Source organism: Sciurus carolinensis, chromosome 14 (assembly GCF_902686445.1).
Source record: "Sciurus carolinensis chromosome 14, mSciCar1.2, whole genome shotgun sequence".
NCBI lineage: Eukaryota > Metazoa > Chordata > Mammalia > Rodentia > Sciuridae > Sciurus > Sciurus carolinensis.
In genome coordinates, this window is record NC_062226.1 from 73,793,946 (window position 1) to 73,819,545 (window position 25,600).

General features: G+C 36.4%; 1 protein-coding gene across 1 annotated transcript in view; it reads left to right on the plus strand.

Moving 5' to 3' along the window:
• Nucleotides 1-24,623, plus strand: part of Tmc1 (transmembrane channel like 1) — a 127,601-nt gene extending 102,978 nt beyond the window's left edge. Inside the window, exons 15-20 of the mRNA XM_047524024.1 lie at nt 7,215-7,282; nt 11,945-12,184; nt 15,787-15,912; nt 19,383-19,461; nt 19,566-19,617; nt 24,601-24,623. Of these exons, the coding sequence (XP_047379980.1) occupies nt 7,215-7,282; nt 11,945-12,184; nt 15,787-15,912; nt 19,383-19,461; nt 19,566-19,617; nt 24,601-24,623 (588 nt within the window). The remainder of the gene's footprint in view (nt 1-7,214; nt 7,283-11,944; nt 12,185-15,786; nt 15,913-19,382; nt 19,462-19,565; nt 19,618-24,600) is intronic.
• The last annotated feature ends 977 nt before the right edge of the window (nt 24,624-25,600 follow it).

Genomic DNA, 25,600 nt, shown 5'->3' on the forward strand with positions numbered 1-25,600 from the left:
TCCGTTCTTACCAATGTATGAGTTCTTTATAACTGATCTGCCTTCTATCTCATACTCTCCAATCTCTGGACAAACCTATATTCAAGACTGTTTTCAAAGACTCCAGGCGACATCCCCTGGCTATCTGACTTTGAGATGGTGCCTTTCATTAGGTCATTGCTATCATTCCCATTGCAAATGGAAGTGCCTTCTCGTAAGGTCCAAAAGTAGTTAGGTAATGCTCTTTGGTGAATGACAGTGAGGTAATGCTATGGATCCAGGATGCTGGTGAGTTGCTTTTCCAGCCCTTGCTATGAGGTATTCAGCTGGCTTTGGTTCATTTCTATTTTCCTTGCCTGATTCAGCTCTTCTAAGGCAGACATAAAAATTGCTATTTCTTTTCCTAGACCATTGCCTGGTTTTTATTTGCCTTTTATCCCTTGCTGTTTTCTTCTTAAGTGGCAGATAATTTGACTGCAAATATGAAGTCAATATAACATGACCTGGATGCATAAAAGCTGTAATTAAATGACTATAATTTATTATTTATTGAGTGCTGACAGTGCTCTTGGGTTAGTACAAAGTACAGGAAACAAGTTTCTGTTTTAGGTCATAGAGAAAGAATTTTCTCTCATGTTACCTTTGGAAAGCTCTCTGGAGAAAAGTTCAGAATCAAAACAAGTTTTAAAATATTAATGTTGAATGATGTATCTTTGACGTGTATCCTATCATCATTGACCCCTCAAGAGGAGAGTTCACTCTGTTGATTGCCTGCCAGGAGCAAACCTATGGACAACTTCTGTGCTAGGTGATAGGCAACATGGAGGTGTAGAGATGTAGCCTACAGAGATGTTATGAACTTGGGACTGCAGGCTAGATTCGAATAACAGATATTGGTTTTCATTTGATCTGCTCAGTGTTCCTGTTGTTTTTGTCTTTTTACATGCTAATATTTAAACACTTGGGAAATTTTACATAAAATACATGGACTTCTTGCTTTTCTTGACATTTTTGGAAAGCCTGGCAATATTAAGTCCATAGTCTCACTAGGGTTAGCTGGAGCTGAGAGCCTACTGTCTACCAAGGGTGGGATAGTCAGTCTCCTGTCCCTCATATTCCATTGCTCTTTTTTACATTTCAAGCTTTCAATATCAATAAAGGGTATAAAAAGGTAAATCCTAAGTTATGGAATTTTGGAGAGAGTTGGGGAGACAGAGAGAGATAGGGGTCAGTGTTGGGGGGAGGAGAGGGGGCAAAGGGGAGCTTTGCCTCCGTAGAAATGCAAAGACATTATAGAGGAGGAGGCATTCAAATGGAGTCTCAAAGTTTGCTTAGGATTTCAGGAGATGGAGGAAAAACATTCTTGGCAGAGGGACAAGTGTAAGGCCCGAGAGCTGGAAAGTATGCACAGTGTCGATATCTGACCAGGGCTGTTTGGGAAAAGAGGTTGAGAGCATGTTTCTGTGCTGTTCTCCTAGATCTGCTAATTGATGGCATGTTTCATAAAGTACCTGTCATGAAGGGAAGGAGAACCTGAGATGGGCAGAGGAGATACTCAAGAATCCTTTCAGAAATAAAGAGAAAAATGTAGCCATTTCCATCACAACCCCCCATAATTATATTTCTCTGTCTCCCTAAATTTCAAAAATAATATGAGTTCATTATAAAATATTTGAAAAATGTGATAAAACTAAGTATGAAAATAAAAATCAAAGATAATCCCAACACTGATGAGATTATTTAGATTATTTCAATCAAGTAACATTAATATTATTTATTTATTGTTTATGTATAGATAAACAAGTACTATATTTTAATATATAGCATCATAGATTTTTTTAAAAATGTGCATACATTTATGTTTATATATGTATGTATGTGCGTATACAGAGAGATAGATAACCTGTTTACTTAACTTTTTGTCACCCAACAGTGATCATTTTCTCATGTTATTAACTGCTCTTTTATAACATCTTCCTCTGCTTTTTTGGTGCTACAGATTTCACCCAGGGCCTTGCTTATGCTCAGTGTGCACTCTACCACTGAGCTGCAATCCCAGTCCCCCATAATATATTTTTTAAAAATTTTGCATGACATTCTACATATGGGCTTACTATAGTTAATCAGTTTTTAAATTTGTCAGCTGAGCTGTGTCTGTTATTGTAGTTATAATTGTTACGATTGCATTTAATTATGATGATGTAGATAAATCTTTGTAGATAAATTATAGTGGTCTGCATAAATTATTTCCTTATCATATGTTTCCCTAGGTTGAATTTTTTGGTCATAGAGAAAAAACCTATTTAAAAAATCCATTATCTTTTATAACAACAACCTGTGTAAAAATTAAACTCTCAAATTTCACCATCAGAGTCAGAGACCCATAGAATGCTAAAGTTGGGTTGAATTTTGACCCATAATGCTTGTATTTTACAAATGAAAAACTTATTTGAATTGAAGTGAGGATCCTAAGTTTATGCAGCCAGAGAATCAGTAAGGACAATAAAGTGTATTTCTCAACAGAAACATTATGTTAAACATATCGTAGTATCCTGGTTTCATCTGAGTAAGAGGGGTTGAAAGTGATCCTGTATATTTTTCCAGTCAAAATGTATGACCAAAGTATTATCAGAACAAATCTATGAAGATGAACTGAGGTGGGAAAGTTACTGGTATGAAGTAGATTATTAGTATGTACGACAAGTTACTATTCCCAAGGCTTCTCTGAAAATGGGAGTTCTCGGTGTTTCTAAAGGATCTGCTGACTTCTGGGGAGTGGAATGATTTGTTCCCAGGAGGAATTTTACCTGCTCTGTTTCAGTCCAAGGTGAGACCTCTCATAAACTTTTCAGGTTTTCCTTAACAATTCAATGCAAAATGTCTTTACTGTCATTTAAGTTTTCACTGACACGAACTTCAGAATTTATCAACAAAGTTAGTAGAGAATATCCAAGAAGAAACAAAATAGAATGCAGGGCATGGGATGAGAGTATGTTGAATAAACTCACCACTTTGTTCACAGTTGAATGTTTAGGGTGATTCTTTCTCAAATTATATAAATTGAAAATATAAGAGATTTTTCTCAAGATCAAATGAAGAGGCTTAAATTTATCCATCGAAGAAGCATATGATTGCCAGCCCATCCAAGTGGATTCCCAATCACATTAAAGAGTATTATATTTATGTATTGATATGTATCAGAAACATTATAATACTTTAAATGTAGTATTCCATGTAAACATACCAACAATGCTATGTACCATTATTTCTACTTTATGGTAAACTGAGGCTTAGAGAATGTTAAATAACTTGCTCAGAGATACTGGCCTGGTCAGTGGTAAACCCAAGTCTGATCAACTTTAAAACCATCAACCAGATTTCCACCATGATTTCACTGTCATGCTTAACCCTAGAAGTTTCAAGAACACTACAAAAGCATGAGCCAAACTATGGATTTTTGTACTCAAGCTGTCCTAGGCTTACATAGGTTACTTGTGGTAGAATGGAGGTAGCAGGATCGGCCAGCATTTAGAATTAGATAATAAACTGATGTTCCCTAGCTGGGAATGTGGCTATGAGGTAGCAGTCAGGAAGACAGCAAGATAAACAGTTAGTAAAACGTCATGGACATCTCTTGAGGAGTTGAGGATATAGAAGCAGAGATAGGATAGGCTCTTATTGAAGTTCCACTGAATCTGTGAATAGAACCCACCTGCAGTTAACAGAATCCTACTCTCAACTAGGGTTGAAGTTCAAATCATCTCTGTAGATGAGGCTAGGATTTGTCTTATATTAGTGGTTCTCAAATTTAAGCATGCATCAGAGTCTCTGAGGAACCAGGAAGATATAACATTTCTGATTTGGTATCTCTGGGCAGGGCCCAAGAATTAACTTTTCTTTCAAGTTCCCAGGTGATGCTGCTGACTCTGGTCTGGAAGCCACACTTGAGGACTGCTCCTCTGGAGCTGCGGCCTAGGTCAGCCTGCTGCTCCAAGAAGAATGATTCCATCTTTAGAAATTGAGATTTATGTGAAAAAGGTCAGGCAGGTCATTGCAAAGACAGAATTAATTCTCTCTGACATCCTGAATTGCATTTCACAATATCTGTATGTGGGAAATTTGCTCCAAATAGCTAAACTTGCAAGGAGACTATAAACCTCCCTAGGATTTTTAGTTCAATGAGAACCATGTATCTCTTCCCTCTGGGAAGATGGCTGACTGTAGGTCACCAGAAACAAAGGTCCAAAATAAGAAGAGATCATTCCTAATCCCTTGACTATCTTGGACCTTGTCCTAAATCCAAATGGGTTCTTCTGTTGTTGACCTCTAACAATCTTGGTAGGGATGAATGGCCATTTGGGAGTTCATTATGTTTTTCTCATTTTATTATCTCAGGTTTTAGGAAAACTTGTTCCCCTACCCTCAGCATCATTTATCTTTAAAGTTTTCTTTTCTATTTTAGAGGCAATTAAGCTAGTATATTTCAAATTAATTTATATTTATTGAAGTATTTCTTTAATATTTAAAAATATAATCTCATATGTTTTGAAAATTAAATTTATATGTAGGTATGTGTTTCTTTCTTTTTTTTTGCCTTCTAAAGTATTAATTTTTGGAGTTGGATATTCTGTGTTTAATACAGGAAGTATTAAATATAATTTCTGATGTACTCACAGAGAAGAAATTCTTTAATAATAGTATCTAATTTTTAACCAATAACAGATTTTGAATGAGAAAGGGATCTTAGAAATTACATAGTTTGGGAGTTAGTAAACTTTTTTCTGCAAATGATCAGGCAGTATTTTAGCTTTTGCAAGCTACGTGGTCTCTGTTGTAACCAATCAACTCTATTGTTTTAATTGAAAATGGTCACAGACAATGTAGGAATGGATAAATGCAGCTGCATTACAATAAAAATTATTTATAAAAACAGGTGGCAGTCCAGATTAGGCTCATGGACTGTACCCATCTAGTTCATTTTATTAATTTATCTGTGAGGAAACTGAGACCTGAAGAAATAAGTGACAGACCCAGCTCACCTGGCTAGGAAGTAGTGGGGCAAAGTCTACTACTCAGGTATCAGCTTTACTCCACAAGACCACTTGGAGCACAGAGCCGCCCTGAATCAATTTAGATATCAAGGTTTTATTCCTCTAGCTTTCCTGCTACAAACAGTATGAGGCCAGGGTAGCCCAGGGTGTCTTTAGTGCTTTTTGGTCAACTTGTTATGAATATTTCATCTGAAATGGCCTGCAAGAGGTTTATGGGTTTGTGAGAGAGGAAAGAAAGTAAGCACTCAAAAAATTGAGTTTTTCCCTTTCTAGTAGATAAGCAGGCTGTATCATGACACCATTCTAAGAGGACAAAGTTGAAAGTTTGGTTTTGAAATGGCACAGAGAAATGCTCAGTGGTCACAGATGGCACTGGCCACCCGACTAAGCATTTTTCAAATGTATTCTGTGACCACACAGGACCTCAGAAGAGTGCAGAGTGCTCCCACCGAAAGGACTGATTCTCCTGTTCAGCAGCAACTATTTTTCTTTGTGAAGAACACTGTTTTTCTTTTTTTTTAATTGTTGATTTTAGAACAAAACCATTTGCATCCTGTGAACATTATGCTTCTAGGAAATCAGCTAACTAGGTTAAATACTTCACAGGTATCTTGGTTGAATTTATGTTGAAATCATCCAGATCATCTTTGTCCTATCAATATTTATTTGTTCTGTTATTATCATATTATCATTTTATCCTGAAACTTAACCATTCTTATTATGACGTACTTGCTGTTTATTTCCTGAATCTGTTACAAAGCAGACTCACATCTTTCAGGGTGAATAGGAAAAATGCTACTGCCTTTGGAGGAAGTAGATGAAATTGAGGTTTGGCTTTAGATTTTTGAGGCAAAGCACTTGAAATTTGGGGGTAATTTTGTTGGGGTCCCAAGTCAGAGACCTATTCTATCTTCTTGATGATATGTTTTTGAGTTCTTGGGAAAAAAATAGATATCACCTCAGGTTGTGTGTGTGTGTGTGTGTGTGTGTGTGTGTGTGTGTGTGTGTGTCTGCGCACACACGAGCGTGCATGTGCTAGTGAGGGAGTTATGGGGATGTATATGGACTGGATGCACCTCTGCAGATTTAGATTCTGGGCACTGCTAGGGACCTGCCACTCTAGTTCCCTCTCTCAAGGTCTTATTGACCCACTCACTTTATATTGACTGCTCTCTTACTCTCTTGCTACCTATTAGTTTCCAAATTATCTACCTCAAATTAAATAGGAGACAGTTTCATTGCTGGTGTTAATTGGACTAACTTTATTGGTAGAAGCATTCCTGCTGGGATGCCTCATCTGTCACCAGGTGCCCACTTTGGTCCTAGTGGTGATCCCTCTACACAATGAATCTCTTGGTACTACTGCCCTGGGATGATGGATAGGATTACGTAAGACATAAAGACCATACATTGAGTTCAGTAAATTCTTGAACTTCTTATTCTTTTTCTGCATTGTAAAATTAATTGTAAAATTTATTCAATTTTGTTGATTGTAAAATTAATTCAATTTTTGTTGAAGAATTCATTAGATATATGAAACAGAAAAAAATCACAGTCCATCACCCTCCAATAAGCCATTAATATTTCACTAATTACTTTCCAGTCTCTTCCTATTTGCAGCGTCATTATATAAAGTTGATTAAAAATAGTGAACATATAATATGATATGTTTTTGTTTAACATTCCAGCATAGTTTTCACTCTTGTATAAATAGTGTTCCACAATTATTGTAATTAACTGCAACAAAATATCATGGTATAGACATACGGTGTTTACTTAGGCAATGTTGGACACTTAGAAGGTTTCATTATTCCTTGTTAAAATTATCAGCCTTTTCAAGACAGATTCCCAGAAGTAGACTTTCAGGATCCAAGCAAATGTGATTTTTAAAGCTTTTAATGTGTGTGATGAAACTGTTTTTCTAGAAATTTGCTACAGTTTTGAGTTCTACCAGCAGGGTATAAAAGCGCATCTGGTCATACTTTTGTAGTGCTGAGAGCTTTTAAAATGAATCTTGCTATGTTAAAAAGGTTACTTTGCTATTATTTTATGTATTCCACTGATTTTTCTGCTGTTGTCCCTGAAGGAAGTTAGTTAAGAGCCCAGTCATGCCTATGCAGAACCTTGCTGTTTGATTTTCACCATTTGAAATGCTAATCCCATGAACACCTGTGTCTCCTCTAGCCTTCCTACACCGAATTTGACATCAGTGGCAACGTTCTGGCTCTGATCTTCAACCAAGGCATGATCTGGTAGGCTGGCTATTAGACAGTTAATCACTTATAGAAAAGCTTCAAGTTCATATTGCAGAAAGTACTGCAGTCTGGAGTCAGAGGAGACTGTGATCCTTGGATTCTAATTTACTGTTTGCCCTTGAAAAGTGGATGCTGTAATCGTTTATTTATTTATTTATTTATTTATTTATTTATTCATTCATTTCCATATTTGAAGTTTTGTTCTCTGGGCATTTTCTAGTTTTGCAGAGTGTTCTTTCATCAAATGATCTCAGTTTATATTCTGCTTGGTAGATTTATTTGAAGACTATCTTTTTATATTCTCTGACCCCAAGATCCAATAATGAAAACCATTAATGATCATATTACAACCTATTAAGTATGAAATAAATGAACAAAAGTCCTTCTGAGAAACTGATTTAATTTTTTTCACTGCTAAATATATTTAAAATACATCAGCTATTTTAAAAATAATGTCTTACTGAACCCAATAGTTTATAGAGATGAAACACATGTTTTAGGAAGGATAAGTTAAAAATATGATCTTCATTTTTTAACTTGCTTTATAAGGCCATTTGCACATTGGAGTTGTTTTGATATGAAAGAATTGTCATATCTTTTATAAAATGGAAGCGTTTTCACTGTAAACTCTGACAGGTTATGATAAGTTGATACAGTCGAAACCGTTTTTGAGTTTAAAAATTGAATCACAGCATGCAATTCATCTGGGGACCATGTGTCTTGGAAATCTGTCACTCTTAACTAAGAACCCACAAGCAGTTGCAATTGAGCTACTTTATCCTGTGAATGTGTGACTTTACAATATTGTGATCCCAACCACACCATTGTCCAATTACATATGCCGGGAGAGTTTTGGTTTTTGGACAAACTTCATATATTACTCAAAATCTTTCAATCCTAGTGGCTGGCCTGAATTATTAAATCTTTGGGTACTGATGGAGACTGAACCCCTTTGCAAACCTTAAAATCCTCTCATTTCAGTAACATGAAGACTAGTCTCCTGGGCTCCAGAGTCCTACCATGGTGTCTGTCAAATTCTTGTGCCTCCTTAGGTGAATCCATATGAAAAAAAAAAAAAAAAACTATTAAGAAATTACCTTCTCTTGTCAGATATGTTTTAAAAATGCAATTCCTGTCCCCTCACTTTCTACGTTTTGAAAGTGTGGCTCACATATTCAGAGATCATTGAAGAGGAGAAAGTTTCCTTTATTCTCCAAGCAGGGAGGAAAGTCAAGGGGGCCTAAGGAGTGTTGACGGACAGATAGAGTCAGAGGAGTAGCTCCTATGCATTCTGATCTTTGCCTTCCTGGAGGGGAATCTGCTGTCATGGCAGAAAATGGCGAACTCGGCTACTGGTGTAATGAGAAACCACTGCCTCCTACCAGGGTCTTTCATACAAAGTATCATAAATCCCTCAGGCCTGGTGGGTGCTGTTGGTGCAGACATATGCTACATATCTTCTGTATTCTTTCAGAGTTGAAATTACAAATTGGCCAATAAATTCATTTTTATCACCAGAAAAGCCATTGTCATTGCTGCCCTAATTTATTTTCCTTAAAATTTTGCGACCATTTGTCTGCTATTGTTTGTACTGAGATTCTGAAAAATGTTAAACGTTTTTCCAGTTCTCTCAGGGGAAGATTCATTATCAAAAATCTCTGTATTATCACTTCACTATTGCTTTCTGAATATTCACTCCTTGGGCACTGGTCAAGCTTGCTTAAGATTAGTTTGATAAGGACTTTAGAAAATGATTGTGTTTTGTGAGTGTACAAAAATATTCACTTTCCAGAATTCTGGAAGCAAAGTAACTTTTATTCTGTTATTCATCTTTAGGTCAGTACTTTGCACAAACACTTTTCCCAAATCCAGGAGAGTGGTGAGGAGTGTGGATGTGGTGTGGCAAAGGTGTGTAGTGCTGAGTTTAAGGTTGGTAGGCTCACTTGGTACACGAGTCCTCACACATGATACTTCCATTATTTCCTGAGGCATGAGGATCTGACACCTGAGTTTAGCCATTTTTAACAGAAGTAATAAAAACAGTATGAGGATTTTGTATTCAATTCTGTTGGTTTATGACATTCAATTACTGCTCTAGGGATTGCTGAATTGTGAAGATTGCTTAAGCAGATGTTATTAAAGTCAAGACTTATAGGCAAGAGTCATTTTGTTATAATTTGGTTGATGATCAGTCAACTTTTTTTAACATGCTTATTTTTAAAATAGAGATTGTGTCTGCAATAATAATTTTAAATGATGAAAGCACACAATATCTCTATCATGCAGGATGTAGACAGGTGGCAGTGATGTGAGAGAGAATGAATTTTGAACATTTCTTTAACACTTTCCCATTAGGATACCCTCCCTCACATCTTCCCACTCTCCCCCTTCCTTTACTCAGTTGATCAGATGTGAATAATTTACCTGACATGTACGTGTCACTGGAGTAATAATGAAATCTAAATAAAAGAAGCTTTCATTTGCTTTGATCTTCTTGGAAGAAAGGCATTTTATAAGGATAAGATATTACAATGATTTTTAACTGACAGATGATGGGATCAGGTCTGGATAAGGGACTTAGTGAGCCAAGCTGATTAGTGAGTCATGAACAAATATGGGACGAGCATTAAGATTCAGACTTCGTCCTGCTGGGGCCTGTTTTTCTGGGTTATGACTCTTGAGTCATTTGTTCATGATGTCTGTGTAATACTTATTTTGTAATTTGTTTATCTCTAAATACACATGCATATAATTTGTGTGTACATATAGATGCATATAGATAAGCACTGTACATAGATACAAAGATGAGGTTTTATGAAACTCTAGGTTTCGAATTGCATGCAAAATTTTGTTTTAGACTCAATTAGGTTTACAGAAATGAAACAATCCTTGAACCTTAGTACCTTATGAAAAGGACGTGTGCAGTGTAGGCTGGGGTAGAGCTCTGATCTTATACCTTTCCTTCACCTTAGAGACTTGAATGGATGGAATAAGATCATTCTGGATCATTGCTGGTCACAGTAGCAGGGGAGAAGAGAATAAAAGCCACATAGGGCTGTTAATGTTTTCTCTCAGCAGTGAGGCATCTCATTTCTATTCTTATTTTGTTGATCAGCTCAAGCCACAGGATCAAGTCTGACTTACAGAATGAGGTGATCATAATTCCATCCTGAATTGTATCACAGGTCTTGGCATGTGGAGATATAATCTAGGACTTTGCAGTTCTGACCCATCAGTTTGGAGTATCACTAACTTGATCTTTTTTTTTTGTTTGTTTCAACTTCTCTCTTGATATTTTATAACAAAGATACAGTAGGTTGTTTTAAATTCTGTCCTTACATGAAAAAATAACTTCCTACAAATTTTGTCCCTTTGCTATAACAAATATCATTCAGGTCTGTTGTCTGGAATCTTACCAACAAAATAATCTAGATTGTAGCAAGATGTCACTTTTTAAAGGAATGAGTTAACTTTGGGTTAGTATAAGTTATAAGTTATAAGTTTCTGTTATAATTGTATAACAGAAACTAATTTCTTAACCTAACTAAAAAATGTCTATAATATACCAAATTTACATTGGATTAGTTAAACAATGACTCCATGCATCCAGGGAGTACAAAATGTTAAACCTAACCAGAAATGCTGACAAGTTTATTATAGTTGATACAGTTTAAAAGATAGGACGCCACTTACATTTATAAAATATGTACATATGAGTCTTCTTTTGGTTTGGGACTAGTAAATTGCTTTTTGTATTACTTTACTGGGTTAATAGATTTTCTTATCAAAGAAAATTGAAAACTTATTTGTTGAAACAATCAACTAAGCTATCAAGTAAAAGTGACCTCACCTAAGTAGTTTTTTTTTTTTTTTTTTTTTTTTTTTATTTAGAAGTGGTATTTTACTATACTTAAGTCAGACACACAAAGCAATGATGGATTTCCAAGACAAAATACAGTATGGAAGTAAGCAGATAAATTAAATTTAAATGGATGTGTGGGATTTTCATCTCCAAACACATAAATCAAGATATAAATTATCAAGAAAATACAGTATAATATTCAACATAAATACAACTTCTTATCAACTCTAAAACACCTTAACAACTAGAAAAAGAAAATGATTAGTATCAGACAAAGAAAAAAAATCATGTTAGTTTTTTTTTTTTTTCATTTTTCACTAAGCAAAAGTTAATTATCCATGCAGGTAAAATTGATTAATTAGAAATGTAGAGTATATTTGAATAGCATAAGTTACTTTAGGGGACAATTATCAAAAGTTGTATTTTATACATGTATAAATGATATGAATATTAGGGGAAATCAAGTTTAAAATTAGAAGAAAGAAACAAAAAGTTGTAATACATGGTTCACTCTTGTAGTTTACATTTATTAATGATAATAGATATAGGTGATTCACAGCATAATTTCTATGAAAGAATTGTGTATACAGTACCTACAATGATGGGGGAAGTGGCAAAATGTGTGTTGAAGATGGAAGTAGATGAGTCTGGTTTATTGTAAGAAGAGTGTGTGTGGACGAATATGGTAGTACATTTTCTGGCTATAAAAAGAGGCATGATGTAAAAGAAGCAGGTGCTGTGTGACTTTGTTATGGAGTGAAGACTCCAAATTGAGCTGTGCTCTGTTTTCTTTCTAGGATGGGCTCTTTCTTCGCTCCCAGCCTCCCAGGCATTAATATCCTTCGACTCCACACATCTATGTACTTCCAGTGCTGGGCTGTGATGTGCTGCAATGTTCCTGAAGCCAGGGTCTTCAAAGCTTCCAGATCCAATAATTTCTACCTGGGCATGCTCTTGCTCATCCTATTCCTGTCCACCATGCCGGTCCTGTACATGATCGTATCTCTCCCGCCATCTTTTGATTGTGGTCCCTTCAGGTCTCTTGTCTTTGAAATTTGACTTGGACATAGTATTTTTCCAGGGGTAGAAGTGCAAATGGTCACCCATTATATTAACTAATTTTTTTCCCCCAAACAATGACATTTTGGGTTGGTAGAAATGATATATCCTTTACATATTCAGAACTGGAAAGTCTTAAGCAAGTCCATTTATTTTCTCATTTAGGAATCATAAAAGGAAAAATAATCTTTGTTACTCTAGGCGCTGCTTGGGTGGAATATAGACAAAGTACCTGAGCTGTTTCCATATTAGGGTATAGCTAAGAGCAAGGTTTGATTAGTCTGGATGTGAGAATTTTGCTGATGCCTGACCATCATATCCAAACATAGTCCACCATTGCTTCTTCTTATCTGGATCAACCACCACCAGGATGAGGTGTGGAGGTTGCCTACATGTTACATAAGAAATGGAATCATCAAACAATAATAACAGCTATTATAAAGAGGGTCACGCGATTTGTGATTCAGAATGTCACATGAGTGCCAAAAGATTAGTATGTTCCTCATACATAGTCTCCCTAAGGTCACTCAAGCCAGTAGTCAAGAGTCAAGAAGGTTCTTTGATCCAAGTTAAAGACGTACTTTTCTACAGTTCTCTAGGGCCAAGTTTTTGTTCTGACACATATTGGAAAGCAAAACCCCTGGGATCTAGAGGATAGGATCTTACTCTCTAAACACCCTTAGAAATGAATCTACCACAAGTCCCTCCAAGAATTTCTACGTGCGGAGTTACTGACCAGCATGCATTTGAAGGGAAGGAAATGTGAATGCAAAAAGACTTACGAGTGATAAGCAGAACGCTGTCATGGCCACTTCAATTTCCTCTATCCCATGTCAGACCCATGCTATTTAATTAAAGTCAAAATGATCATCCTCCACAGATTTTGTACAATGAGACAGTTTTCACTGATAATACCCCTAGCTATTGCTTTACTGGAAAAGAAAGAAATTGTTAACCTGGAGGATATATCCAAACTAGTGGGAGTACTGTTAAACTCAGGAAACTGATGCCCACGGGCTTCATTCATCTCTCTCTCTCTCTCTCTCTCTCTCTCTCTCTCTCTCTGTGTGTGTGTGTGTGTGTGTGTGTGTGTGTGTGTGTGTGCTTCCAAGTGGGCTGAAATAAATAATGCAGACAGTGACATCTGGAGACTATATATGAAATTACAGTCTTAAAGGAGACATTTATCTTAATAAATCCTTAATAAATCTCAGAATACAAAGTTTAAGGAATGATATTCAGAGTCTTCAGTTAAATACCTGAACAACTTAATATCAGGGTAAATTTTAAGGAGATGTATTAGTTTTTAATTGAAAGTTGACCCTTCTCAGTAAAACACATAACAAAGGACTTTAGGTTTTCATAATGGAAGTCACAGAATATAAACAAAGTTGGTGGTTCACAGGTTTATTCAGATTTAAAATACCATTGAATCAGACAGTAATTGCAGAATGTTAGCCTTTTAAGCTCTGACCTCTCTGGCTTTCCTTATGTCACATGCTGAGTTACTCTGATTTTTGCAGAAAAAAATTATACAATGAAGCATAGTATCTGACTTTGACCAAGAGTTTCCTGACATGCAAACTTAGGTGAATTGTTTCATAAATATCACTATGTTGAGGTCAAGAAACTTTAAATATTTTCATAAGAGGATGGGAAATAGGTATGTCTATATTGCTTAGCTTATTTGCCTGTCAGTTTCCTTCTTTTAGAGAAAAAAGAAAAGTTTACTTTGCTTCTTTGTTTGTTCTGCCCATTTGAAAGGTTTAGCATGTTCCTGGCACTTGTTGTCCTCAGGAACTCTGAGCTTGGAGTGAAGGCTGCCTAAGTCTATCTGGTTCCTGGGTGGGCAGCAAATTGGCAAACATGACTGGGAAGTAGTTTAATGTAGTTGTCACCATGATAACCAGTTGCTGTCAGGTACAGGTGAGTGTTTAGGCAAGTGGGCTGTAGTCTCTTTCTATTCCCCAAAGCAAGTTGATGAGATTTTCTGACATATTCTGGTTTTATAAGACCTAGCTATAGAAGGTGATTTTTGTAGAAAATTGTTTCAATAGCTAGTAAGTAGATTTCCCTTAAGTCGTTAGCAGCTTAGAAACGATTTCTTTGATGTTCAAGACAATTCTTCAAATTGTCTCATCATGTCCCAACACTGCTCCCACACAGCTGTGTCAATAATTCTGAACAATTTGTCATTCTGTAGGTTCTCCCATGCCTCCTCACTCATGTTATGGCAATTTTTTTAAATGTATTTGCATCTTACTGTAAAAGTAATGACATATTTATCTTAGATAACCTGGAAATTATAGAAATATTTTAACATTGAAACAAACAAGTCCCATAACCCACAGATCTGAAATAATGACTCAACATTTTGGCATTTTATATTCAGGTTTTCTTTTTATGAAATTAAAAAAAAACCTGAGACAATATTAGTGTATATACAGGTTTATATAGTGCTTTAACAGGAACATTATGCTGTGATGTTGCTATTATGTTACTCATTTGCAATTAGACATTATGTGTATATTCTTATCTATAATATGTGAAGCAAAACAAAAAATCTCCATAGTTCAATGACTCCTAACAAAATACTTGGAATCATTTTGTCTGTTGAATGACAGTGTATGTTAGATTCAGAGAAAATAACATCTGATCTGCAGCTTGTGGGTCATGTACATTGAGTAGTTGAAAATGTTTAAAGATTAAAAAACAAAAGCAAGACTAAACATAGTGAATGTTACACCAACCTTTAACCTGAGGATACATACAATTTGTTGAAATATGACAATATATTTTTTGAAAATTGCAAATTTTTATTACAGGATCAGTATAAATATATAGAAAAAAGTAACCTAGCATTATGAATATTCTATTGCACCTCTAAATATTCTATATTAAGTTAAAACACCCTGCTTTGATTTTTCTAGTTGATAGCAGCTGGTTTTCCTGTAAATTGAATGTGTCTTAGCTGGTATTCATGAGGGGTTGTCCAACAGAGGAAACCCTGAGAGGAAAAGGAATCATCTTTCAGTGGGTTTACCTATAAGCATGTCTGATGAAGGAGGTCTGGTGGTAAATGAGATGGAAGCTAATGCATGGGAAGAAATACTGGATTATTTGTGGATTTTATTCTGCTAGGCTATTACTTGTGCTTATTTCCAAAGTCAATTAAAAATTAAGTTCCCTCTGCACTCAGCTCAAAGAGTGCCTTCTTTAGCAAGAACAGCCAGCAGAGGGGCAGCTGCTTATAAAATATACTTCAATCAAAATCTCTGTGTTAAAATTTTTCCTTCCCATGTTGTAGTTAATTTCCTAACTGCTGGAACTGTGTGTGTGTATGTGTGTGTGTGTGTGTGTGTGTGTGTGTGTGTGTGTGTGTGTGTTGGGATAACATTTCTTATATCTTGTTCACATGTTGGCAAGATGAGGTTGAAATATTTAGGAGCTAGAGCTAAATATCAGATTCCTAACCTGAACGAGTACCTAGGCAGTATTTGAGAAATATTTTCAGTTTTCTTGGTGTAACCATAATTTCTGCATTTGTTTTACACAAACCTCTCTCTTTCTTTCCACCCAGCGGCAAAAACAGGATGTTTGAAGTCATTGGTGAGACCCTGGAGCATGATTTCCCAAGCTGGATGGCAAAGATTTTGAGACAGCTTTCCAACCCTGGACTGGTCATTGCTGTGGTCCTAGTAATGGCGTATGTGCTTCCCCTTCTCAGAGAAAGAGCCTTTGTAATTCGTTTCCTGGCTCCTTATAAGTTTCAGTCCTTTTCGGCTTTTTTCCTCTCACCATGGGTTGTGCTAACCTAACCAAATTCAGTTCTGAGTACATGTTGGTGGGAGCTAAAATTCATGAGCCATATTCTGATCCTGTTGGATGTAATTCACAGCCATCTGCATCTGTCTTTGCCTCCCCAGGATTATAAGATTTGTTCCCAAGTAACCAAAATAATTATCAGTAAACAGCTAAAGCAAGGGAAACATAAATGCTAAATGCTAAATCTAATCAGCACATTGAGCTTCCCCCTGCAACAACGGCCCCCGCCTCTTGTTCCATAAAGCAGATGGTTGTGAATATACAGAAATGATGAGCCTCTAAGTCGATATTCCCCTTGAGGGCCCTGTAGGCTGTATTTTAGGGCTAATGGCTCAAGGGGTCTTAAAAATCTCCCTGTCCTTGTTCATAGGGCTGTTAAAAACTATGTGTCCATAATAACAGGATCAGAGAAAAGTCTTAGATCCTTTTCATCTACCCCTTTAAAGTCAGAAGTGATTTCCAAAAGGGAACTTGGTAGGAGACTTTTGTTTCTATACAGCTTTTGTTGACTGGCTGACTCCGCCACAGCAGAGAAACTTAACATAATCCAAGTAAAACTACGGGCTTGCTATGCAAGAGTCAAAATAAATAAATAAATTAAAAAATAAAAAGCACCCTTCCTTTCAAAGCCCCACCCTCTGGAAAGAGAAAATTTGGAATTGCCACTGCTTCCAGCCAAGGAGGGCAAACGTTCCCCACCTCCAGGACACTTTAGGCACAAAGTTGACGCAGAGGATTGGATTTGTTTAGATAAAGGTATAAGGAGGAGGATATGTGAGGCAGGACACTCCCACGGGTGTGAAATAAATAAGCTGGGGTGCTGAACCAGTTATCATCTTGGGCAAGTCCTGAAGGCAGGGGTCATCTTCAATGTGTAAGTTAAATCGACTTCCAGGAATATAAGTGGTCTTTCCTACGTGAGAAAGATGACAGCGTGGTAATAGTAGGACTCTAAGTAGACCCTTTCTCAGTAAATCCTGTGCTCATGCCTTTACACAATGAAGCTTTCTATGAGGGAGAGCTAATAACCCATAAGGATAATTAAACAGTAAAGCAGATTACTCTTATATATTACAGAACCTTGATCATGAGGTGGTATTAAGAATGTGATAGTAAATCTCTGGCACAGATGTGTTAGAAAACAACTTGCTGAATGCAGCATCTTTCACCAGATGGCCCTTGGAGTGATTTTCTTTCTCTATATTTTCATGATACACTGGCTTCTGAGAGCATGCTAATGAGTATCCTGTGACCTTTGATGGTCAAGGTCCTTTAGTGGCATAAGTAAAATCTTGTTCAACACACACTCCAGAAAAATTAAATTTTGTTACATTCTTAATTTATTGAGAGACAGATTTGTTTTTAAGCAAAGGAGTGACATCATATGAATGCAGTATCTGAAGATCTAATAAGCGTCTTTAAAGTTGGAGAGAGAATTAATGTTGCTGCTGCTGCTGTTCCATACACCAACCGTACATTGACTCATTGAATTCCCACAATAGCTTTAAGATGTTGGTTTCATTTATCATATTATCAAACTACACATGGAAGATCCCCAAATCAAGTGACTAATAAGTGGAATTAAAGCTCATGTCTTCTCACTCCTACTTCTTATTTCCTCCACTCATTCACACCACCAAGTAGAGTATGGGATTTGTGGGACTGTCAGAAGGGTTGGAAGTACTCCTTCGGGATGGTTTAGATCCAGCACATTCTTCTCTTAAAGGGCCAAATAGCAGATGTGTTGAACAGAGGTGAAATTGAGGACTTATGTAACTACTTATATAAATACTTAAGATGTAAAAACCATTCTTTAGTTAGTTCATTGGCCATAGAAAACAGTCTGGGAGCCAGATTTGCCCTGAAGACCTTAAGTTTGCCCACTTATGAAATAGACAGCCCAGATGAAAACTGTCCATGTGTGAGGGTCAAAAAGATGTCCAGAAATACTGATTTTAGCTCTGAGGTTCTGATTTAAAACCTAAATTTCAGTTTATTACTGATTTATTTTTTCAGGTCCTGAGGTCTCTTTTTTTATAAGGCTTTTGCAATTGGTTTGGCTTTTTATTACCTTTAATTAGAGAATGTTACAGTCATTTTGAATTTCTCCAGTGGACCATATTAAATCCACTTGGATGGTTTTTGGGTATCCAAGCAGAGTTCAGGTTGCTTTTCTCTAGGCAGTGTTGTTCCTTTGGAGTGTAGGAAGTGATTTGTGAGGAATACTCATTTAACCTGCTTTCCGAGGCAGGAAAAAAGTGATGAATAAATACAGAATTCTGCATTGGAAATGATATGTGAGATTTCAAGTTTACCCTCCAAATTCAGGAACTGTTCTAAGAAAATTCCTCTCTCGCTCTCTCTCTCTCTCTCTCTCTCTCTCTCTCTCTGTCTCTCTCACTCACACACACACACACACACAAACACACTTTATTGAGCACCTATTTCATGCCAGATTTTGTCTCAGATGCTTTCATGTATGTAATTTCGGTCAAATTCCAGTTAATCATAAAAGAAATAAACAAAACCCAACTAAACCATATCAATAATTGTGCTGCTGGCACCAGATGGCTCATAAAGGATATTATCTGGCATGTTGGTATGCAGAGGAAATGTGTTCAATATCCAGTTATTTGCAACAAAGAGCGATATCAGCTTTTTTTTTTTTACTGTATTTTTTCTTTGTTGTTTATTCATTTGTTTTAAGAGAAGATGAGCATATTTATTTTTGCAGAATTGTTGGGCTGAAATTTGCTCTTTCTAGAAATGTAAATGTCATTTGAAATCCAGAATTAATCCTTTCTAAAATGTTTTCTTTTTGAGGGAGGAAGAAATGCAAATAATACATTCTATGGAAAAAAAAAATCCATGTTAATTAACTATGCCTCTGAGGATGATATTCTTAGTTGTAAAGGCCAAAGGAGGGAATTTAAGGCAGAAAGTCATTTTCCTTTTATTTGACATATTCCCTAAGCCTCAGTAGATTTTCCATTTTCTTGGACGTCATTGCCATCAATTTAAGCTGTTTTTAATTTTAACATAAACTAATTTTAGTACATTTCCAGGAAGAGGCTAATTTTAGGCAGTGTGGAATAGTAGTTAGGGTCCCAAGTGGTGGATTAGGAGCCTTTGGGCCCGACTTTCCAGCTTCAACCTAGTCACTGTGTAAATCTGAGTGCATATCTTTACCTCTCTGGAACTTAGTTTTTATCCATAAAATAAAAGATTTGAGTAGAATATATCTTCATGTCCACTCCAGTGCTAACATTCTATGATTTAGTTAATGTAAATTTAAGAAGAATCTTGAGGAACTGAAAAGGCCATCAATTTTATTGTTTTCCCATAATTTAGTTTGACCATCTATTATCTCAATGCCACTGCCAAGGGCCAGAAGGCAGCAAACCTGGAACTAAAAAAGAAGATGAAACTGGTAAGATACAATTTATTTCATTAAAAATATTGTCTCTATTAATATCAAGTAGTAAGGAACACCTGGAAATGTAATTTTCTTCTCTCCTCTTTTGTATTGTACAGCAAGCTTTGGAAAACAAAATGCGGAACAAGAAGATGGCAGCTGCCCGTGCAGGTTGGAGATGGGTTCATGCTGGCCATTTCGTCTTAACTAGACAGTCTTCTCTTTTTGGTTTTTCTCTGAATGAGGCATTGGATGGCGAAAGTCATTATTGCCCTCAGCAAGTTGTTCTACATCCTCACCTTCCATCTCTAGTTGTTCTCATGCATCACATATCAGGATTTGGTTTTGATGGAGGGGAAAGAAGAAAAAATTCAGGAATTTAGATTTAGCAGGAGTGATAAAATAAAAAGTGACCTACAAAATTGATATAGGTTGAAAACATCCCTCTAGTCATATATAAATCGCGAATACAGCTAGTGTTCATTTTAACTATTTTTGAATATAGAAGGAAGCATTGGAGAAATCCCAAAAGGATCTTCCTCTGAGTTTATCACCATTGATTGCCAGATAGCTCTTATAGTTCATTAAACTTTCTTTTAAAGACTTCCTTAATTTTAAAAATATAGAGAGGGTTCCACATTTATAGATTCAACCAATTTTCTGTTGAAAATATTTGGGAAAAAAATTCTGTCTGTACTGAACATATACAGACTTTTTTTCCTTTGACCATTCCCTAAATAATATAGCATTACAACTATTCCCATAGCATTTACATGACATTAGATAAGTAATCTAGAGATGATTTAAAGTACATGGGAGGATGTGTGTAGATTATATGAAATGCTACTTACAAAGGGCTTCAACATCCTTTCATTTGTGTATATGTGGGGGTGTCTGGAACTAATCCCCTATAGGTACTCAGGGATGACTGTATTGGAATAAGCAGATTCCTTTTTGCAGATATTCGTGATGTGCAGTGAGTTTTACTGCACCTATGAACTGTAGTGAATGTCTTTTCCAACTTTTCTCTCATTCCTAATTTTGAAACTCTGTATTACTAGAACTTTTCTTCCATGTAAATAATTCAAAGGAACTCAAGTCAAACTGGTTATATTTAGAAAAGAGATGTTTTAGTCCACACAAATGAGCAGGGGAGTGGAATATATGGCTTCTTGCTGCTTTTAATCCCACATTTGGAATGTGTTTAGGATTGAGCCCATTTCTCTGTGAGTCTCCTATGACTAGAATCCTTTTACATTAGGTGACCTTCATGGCAGCAGGAATGGAGGCACCCTCTTTCAAGGGCCTGTCTTTGGACTGCAATTTTTCAAAGGAACTGAGAATGTGACTTTAAGTAGCTCCCTAGGAAAAGAAAAGGAACTTCTTTCCCAGAAATTTCCCAGTGTCTCCTCTTTTAAGCTTGACCCCAAATGGGTCATGTGTCCAACTCTGAATGAGACATTGTATACAAGACTAGTCATCATTTCCTGTCATCATTCCCTAAACAATACAGTATTCAACTATTCCCATAGCGTTTACATAGCATTAGGCACTGTGAGTATCTAGAAATGTAGGTTAGATGAAAATATTAGGTAGAGGTATAGGTTATGTGCAAATTAATAGGCCATTTTATAGAAAGGGCCTAAGCATCCTCAGATGTACAGAGTTGCTGAACCAGTCAGGACCTGTTCTTGGAATGGGGCTTGGTCAGTTTCACTGAAGCACATGGAATGCACTGGAGAGGATACATCTGCTTAAGAAAAGGGAAGAGAGTGCCAGGTGACTCAACCAACCTATTTTTGACACATTGTTTTGTTGTCTATTTTATGTTTATCTTTTGGGGAAAAAAATATTTTCCTGTACAGCATGTAGAAGAATAAGGTCAATCCTTAGGTACTGAATTGAATGATTATAGTGATTTACAATGATCAGACTAGTCTTTTTATAAAACATTTTATTTTTTATCAGTGCTACATGTGCACATAGTTTAGAGTTACATAGTTCTGCAAAGTTTATTGTGAAAAATAGCGTCTCCTTTCCCTCTCTTACACTGTTGTGTCCTCTTCCCTGCTCCCCACACCAAAGTACCCAAAGACAAACACCTTCAACTCTTGGTTGGTTCTAAGGTATTTTTCTCCAAATTGCACTAACTTCTTAGTTTTATTATAAATTAAAACTATTAACTACCATGGAGATAAGGATTTGGCTCTTCTTCATACTCAGCCTCTCTCTATATATTATGCCAATATAGTTAGTTATATTATTATTTTGATTGGGACTATGTACTTTATTATGAACTTGCACATTTTCCTTGACTGAGTTATGAGGTGAACTATGGCTATTTGTGTATGTTCATTAATTTTGTCAGAATTCACAATGATCTCTTTTTAAATAATTTATTATTTTTCTATGTATTTGTCAGTGTTTAAATCTCTAAATCTGTTATTTATAAAATTATGCTCCCAATATATTTAGACATATTAGGTTTCCTACCCATTTCATTTCTTTGAAGAAATCTTTTCCAGAATCTTTTAAACCTCTCAATTCTCAAGTGGTTTCCCTTTCTATCTGGTGTATAGCCATCACCCCGAGATTTCCCTTTATTGCCTCCTGGAAGGATCTCTATTCCTCTATCTTGTTTGAATAGCCTAGCTTCCATTTTTCTCCAAGTTCCCCTTTTTTAGTTTATTCTTATGTGTTGGGCAAGTAAGGGGGTATGACAGGTAGTTTTTCTGAGACCTTGCATGTCTGAAACTCTTTTAATTTACAATTTGATTATTAGTTTGGGTATAGAAAATACCCATTAGATTAATAATAATATTCCTTTAAAAAATATTCCTTCAGACCTTTCAGTTGCCCTCTAGATCTCAGAATTGCTATTGGGAAGTCTAAAGCCATTCTGAATCTTAATCTTTCTTGAGTGACTTGTATTTTTGATAGTCTGCTTTACCTATCTGGAAAGTTGTTTAGACTCTCTTCATCTCCAGTGTTCTGAATGTCATAATGGTATATCTTCCATTTATACAATTTTATTCCTTGTGTATGCATTATTTAGCCTTTTCACTCTAGAAACTCAGCCTCTTTAGCTCTGGAATTGTTTGTTGATTTCTTTTCATTCATTTTATGTGTTCTCTCTTTTTGAAATTCATATCATTTGGACCTTGGGCCTCTAGGACCAGTTCTTCCACTTCCTTACTTTTTGTTTTTATTCTCTTTCTCTCTTTGCTTTACTCCTGAATATTTCATTAACTTTAATTTTCAGTATTTCTTTGTTTCTTCACTTTTGCTATATAGCTTTAATTTCTTCAAGTTATTTTGTTGTGTGATTGTTTTAAACAGTGTCTTGTTCTAGTTAAATGGCAACAGTGGCTTGTTTTCTCTTTATGAGAATATTAATAGCTCCAAGGTTTCTTTGCCTTTCATGGTCTTTGTTTTCTCTAAGTTGCTTTGTCTTTACTTGGTCTCCTTTAGAGCTTTTTCTCAGCTGGTCTGTGGTTGTGGGCACTCAGGATCCTCAGCAGGGTTTGCATGTTCTAAGCATGTGGGTAGGGCTTGAGGACAGATCTTCACGGCAGGGCTCTACCTGGTCTCTTTGATGAACCTTCTGTCAGTATCTTCAAGTTTTTCCTCTTGGACAGATTAGATTCTTCAGAAAAATCACTTCCCAACTTCTGCCTGGAGACGAAAGATCTGTCTAGCAAAATCATAACACCTAAGAATGGAAGAGTGCTTACATAGCCCCCTGTCTCTACTGTGTTACTCTTTGTAGTCTTCTAGCCCCTGAACATGTCTGTTTCACTCTTTTTAGGAAAACATTCTGCCAGTCTTCAGCCAGGATAAAGAAGGGGGCAGTTACCCATTTGTGCCAAGTGGAGGAGTAGATTGAGACTCCACTGCTTCTCAGACAGCTAAAGTCTCTTCCTTGTATTGATTCTTCACTTCCAGAAGTACCATAGCTGCCAATTCTTGTGTCCCTTGGAGATTTTACTGTGAAACTTATGTTGCTTTTCCTCTTTTCCTTCTGGCTTAGGATTTCAGGATGTTTAAACTGATAAGTCGCATATTATTAATTTATCTACTTCTCAGTTTCTAAAATTTTGTAACTGTTTCTTCTCCTGTTCTCTCCTCCTTGTAGGTTTTTATGTACTCTCACCCTGGGGGAAAAGGTTCTCGAATATCTTGTTTGGGAGGGGCAAAAGTTCAATCCAAGGCATTTACCTGCACATCCCAGGCAAACCTTCATATCCATCCACCAAGAAGAGCAGTGATCTTATCTCCATCCTGATTCTGCTCAATCTATAGCGCTTATCTGGGGTGTGCTTACCTGTTGGGATGGAGTCTCCCTTGATGGAAATTGATTAGCACTATCTAGTCTTCACAGGAGATGAACAGGTAGAAACTTGCACATCACACAGCATAAATTAACATTATCACTCTAGTTCTTAAAATGGTGAGTGGAGCCTGTAATGGTGTGGTGGCCTGTAGTCCTAGCAGCTCAGGAGGCTGAGGCAGCTGGATCAGGAGTTCAAAGCCAACCTCAGTCAAAGCAAGGCCCTAAGCAACTAAATGAGCCTCTGCCTCTAAATAAAAATATAAAATAGGACTGGGGATGTAGCTCTGTGACCAAGTGCCCCCAAGTTCAATCCCCAGCACCCCTCAAAAAATAAATAAATAAAATGGTGAGTGGAAAATTCTGATTTGTAAAATCTGATTTTAGTTAAATCTTATTGCTATTTTCATTTTTAAAAATCATGGTAAGACGCTATAGCATGCTATTTTATATTTTCCCATAATTTGCACAGTTTGTTCAGTGAATACCCACTGAATGTTCATGGACAATGAAAATTTTACCTGAAAAATTTGAAAGGAATAGATTTCAATATTCATGATGTAAGCCCTAATTAATAAATATCACCAAAATAAGTAAATTCTCATTCTCCTGTCTTTAGAATCTGTGAGGACTTTGTAAAATAAGAAATATAGAACTATTTCAAATATAAAAATGCTAAAAGTATTATAGCAAAGTATTATAGCAAAGTGAAACACATTTTGAAGATACAGATTTCAGGTTACATCATTTAGAACCATTAAGGACATTGAAAGCTAAATTTTTATTTAACTCTTTTTACATTTCTCTCTCTCTCTTTAAAACAGCTGCAGCTGCTGGTGGCCAGTGATTTTCAGACCTCTCCTGGGGACCCAGAAGTACTCCACACCTTCCTGCTTAAAAATAATGTGCTGTGTGAAGCCCCAGAGAATAAGCGCTGGGCAGCGGCGAGCCCTGTTCTGTTCTGATGGGTTAACGTGGTCTTGCTTATTGGTGAAGTCATGGTCAATCCTGCCTGGGCAAAGGGGTTTCCACCTTGTTTCAAATTAAGGATTTTTTCCTGTACTGCCAGTTTTTTCCCAGCTCAGTTTCTCTTACAGTTTTCCTAACAAACTAAGCTTAAAAATGGGTGTTATACATCAAGAGTTCACAGCCAGTCTCAGTAACAGCGAGGTGCTAAGTAACACAGGGAGACTGTCTCTAAATAAAATACAAAATAGGGCTGGGGATGTGGCTCAGTGGTTGAGTGCCTCTGAGTTCAATCCCAGGTACCCACCCCTAAAAAAATGGTTGTGATACATTAATATGTCTTACTGGATATAATTGATGGGTTAATTTTTTTTTTTTAAGTTTCTCATGTAACCTTTCATCATATACCTTCTGCCTTAGTGTTTTTTTTTGTTGTTGTTGTTGTTTGTTTGTTTGTTTGTTTTTCTGGTATCAGGGATTGAACCCAGGGTGTTTTACCACTGAGTCACATCCCAGTCCTTTTTATTTTTTTTATTTTATTTTGACACAGAGTCTCAGGGTCTTACTAGGTTGCTTACAACCTCGTTAAATTGCTGAGTCTGACTTTAAACCTGTGATCCTCCTGCCTCAGTCTCTCAAGCTCTGGGATTATAGGTATGCACCCCCAAGCCTTAGTATTCTTGAATTGGTAGTAGGAATGTTTCACCTCCTCATTTCTTCCAAGTTCTGAACTATCCGCCTAAAGTACTTGTTGCAATAATTCCTTAACTAGCTTTTGAAGAAGACACCTTTTCTCTTTTTTCTCTACCTGTCTCTCCACCCATGGCCCCCGCCTATGCAAGATCTTTTTATTTGCTG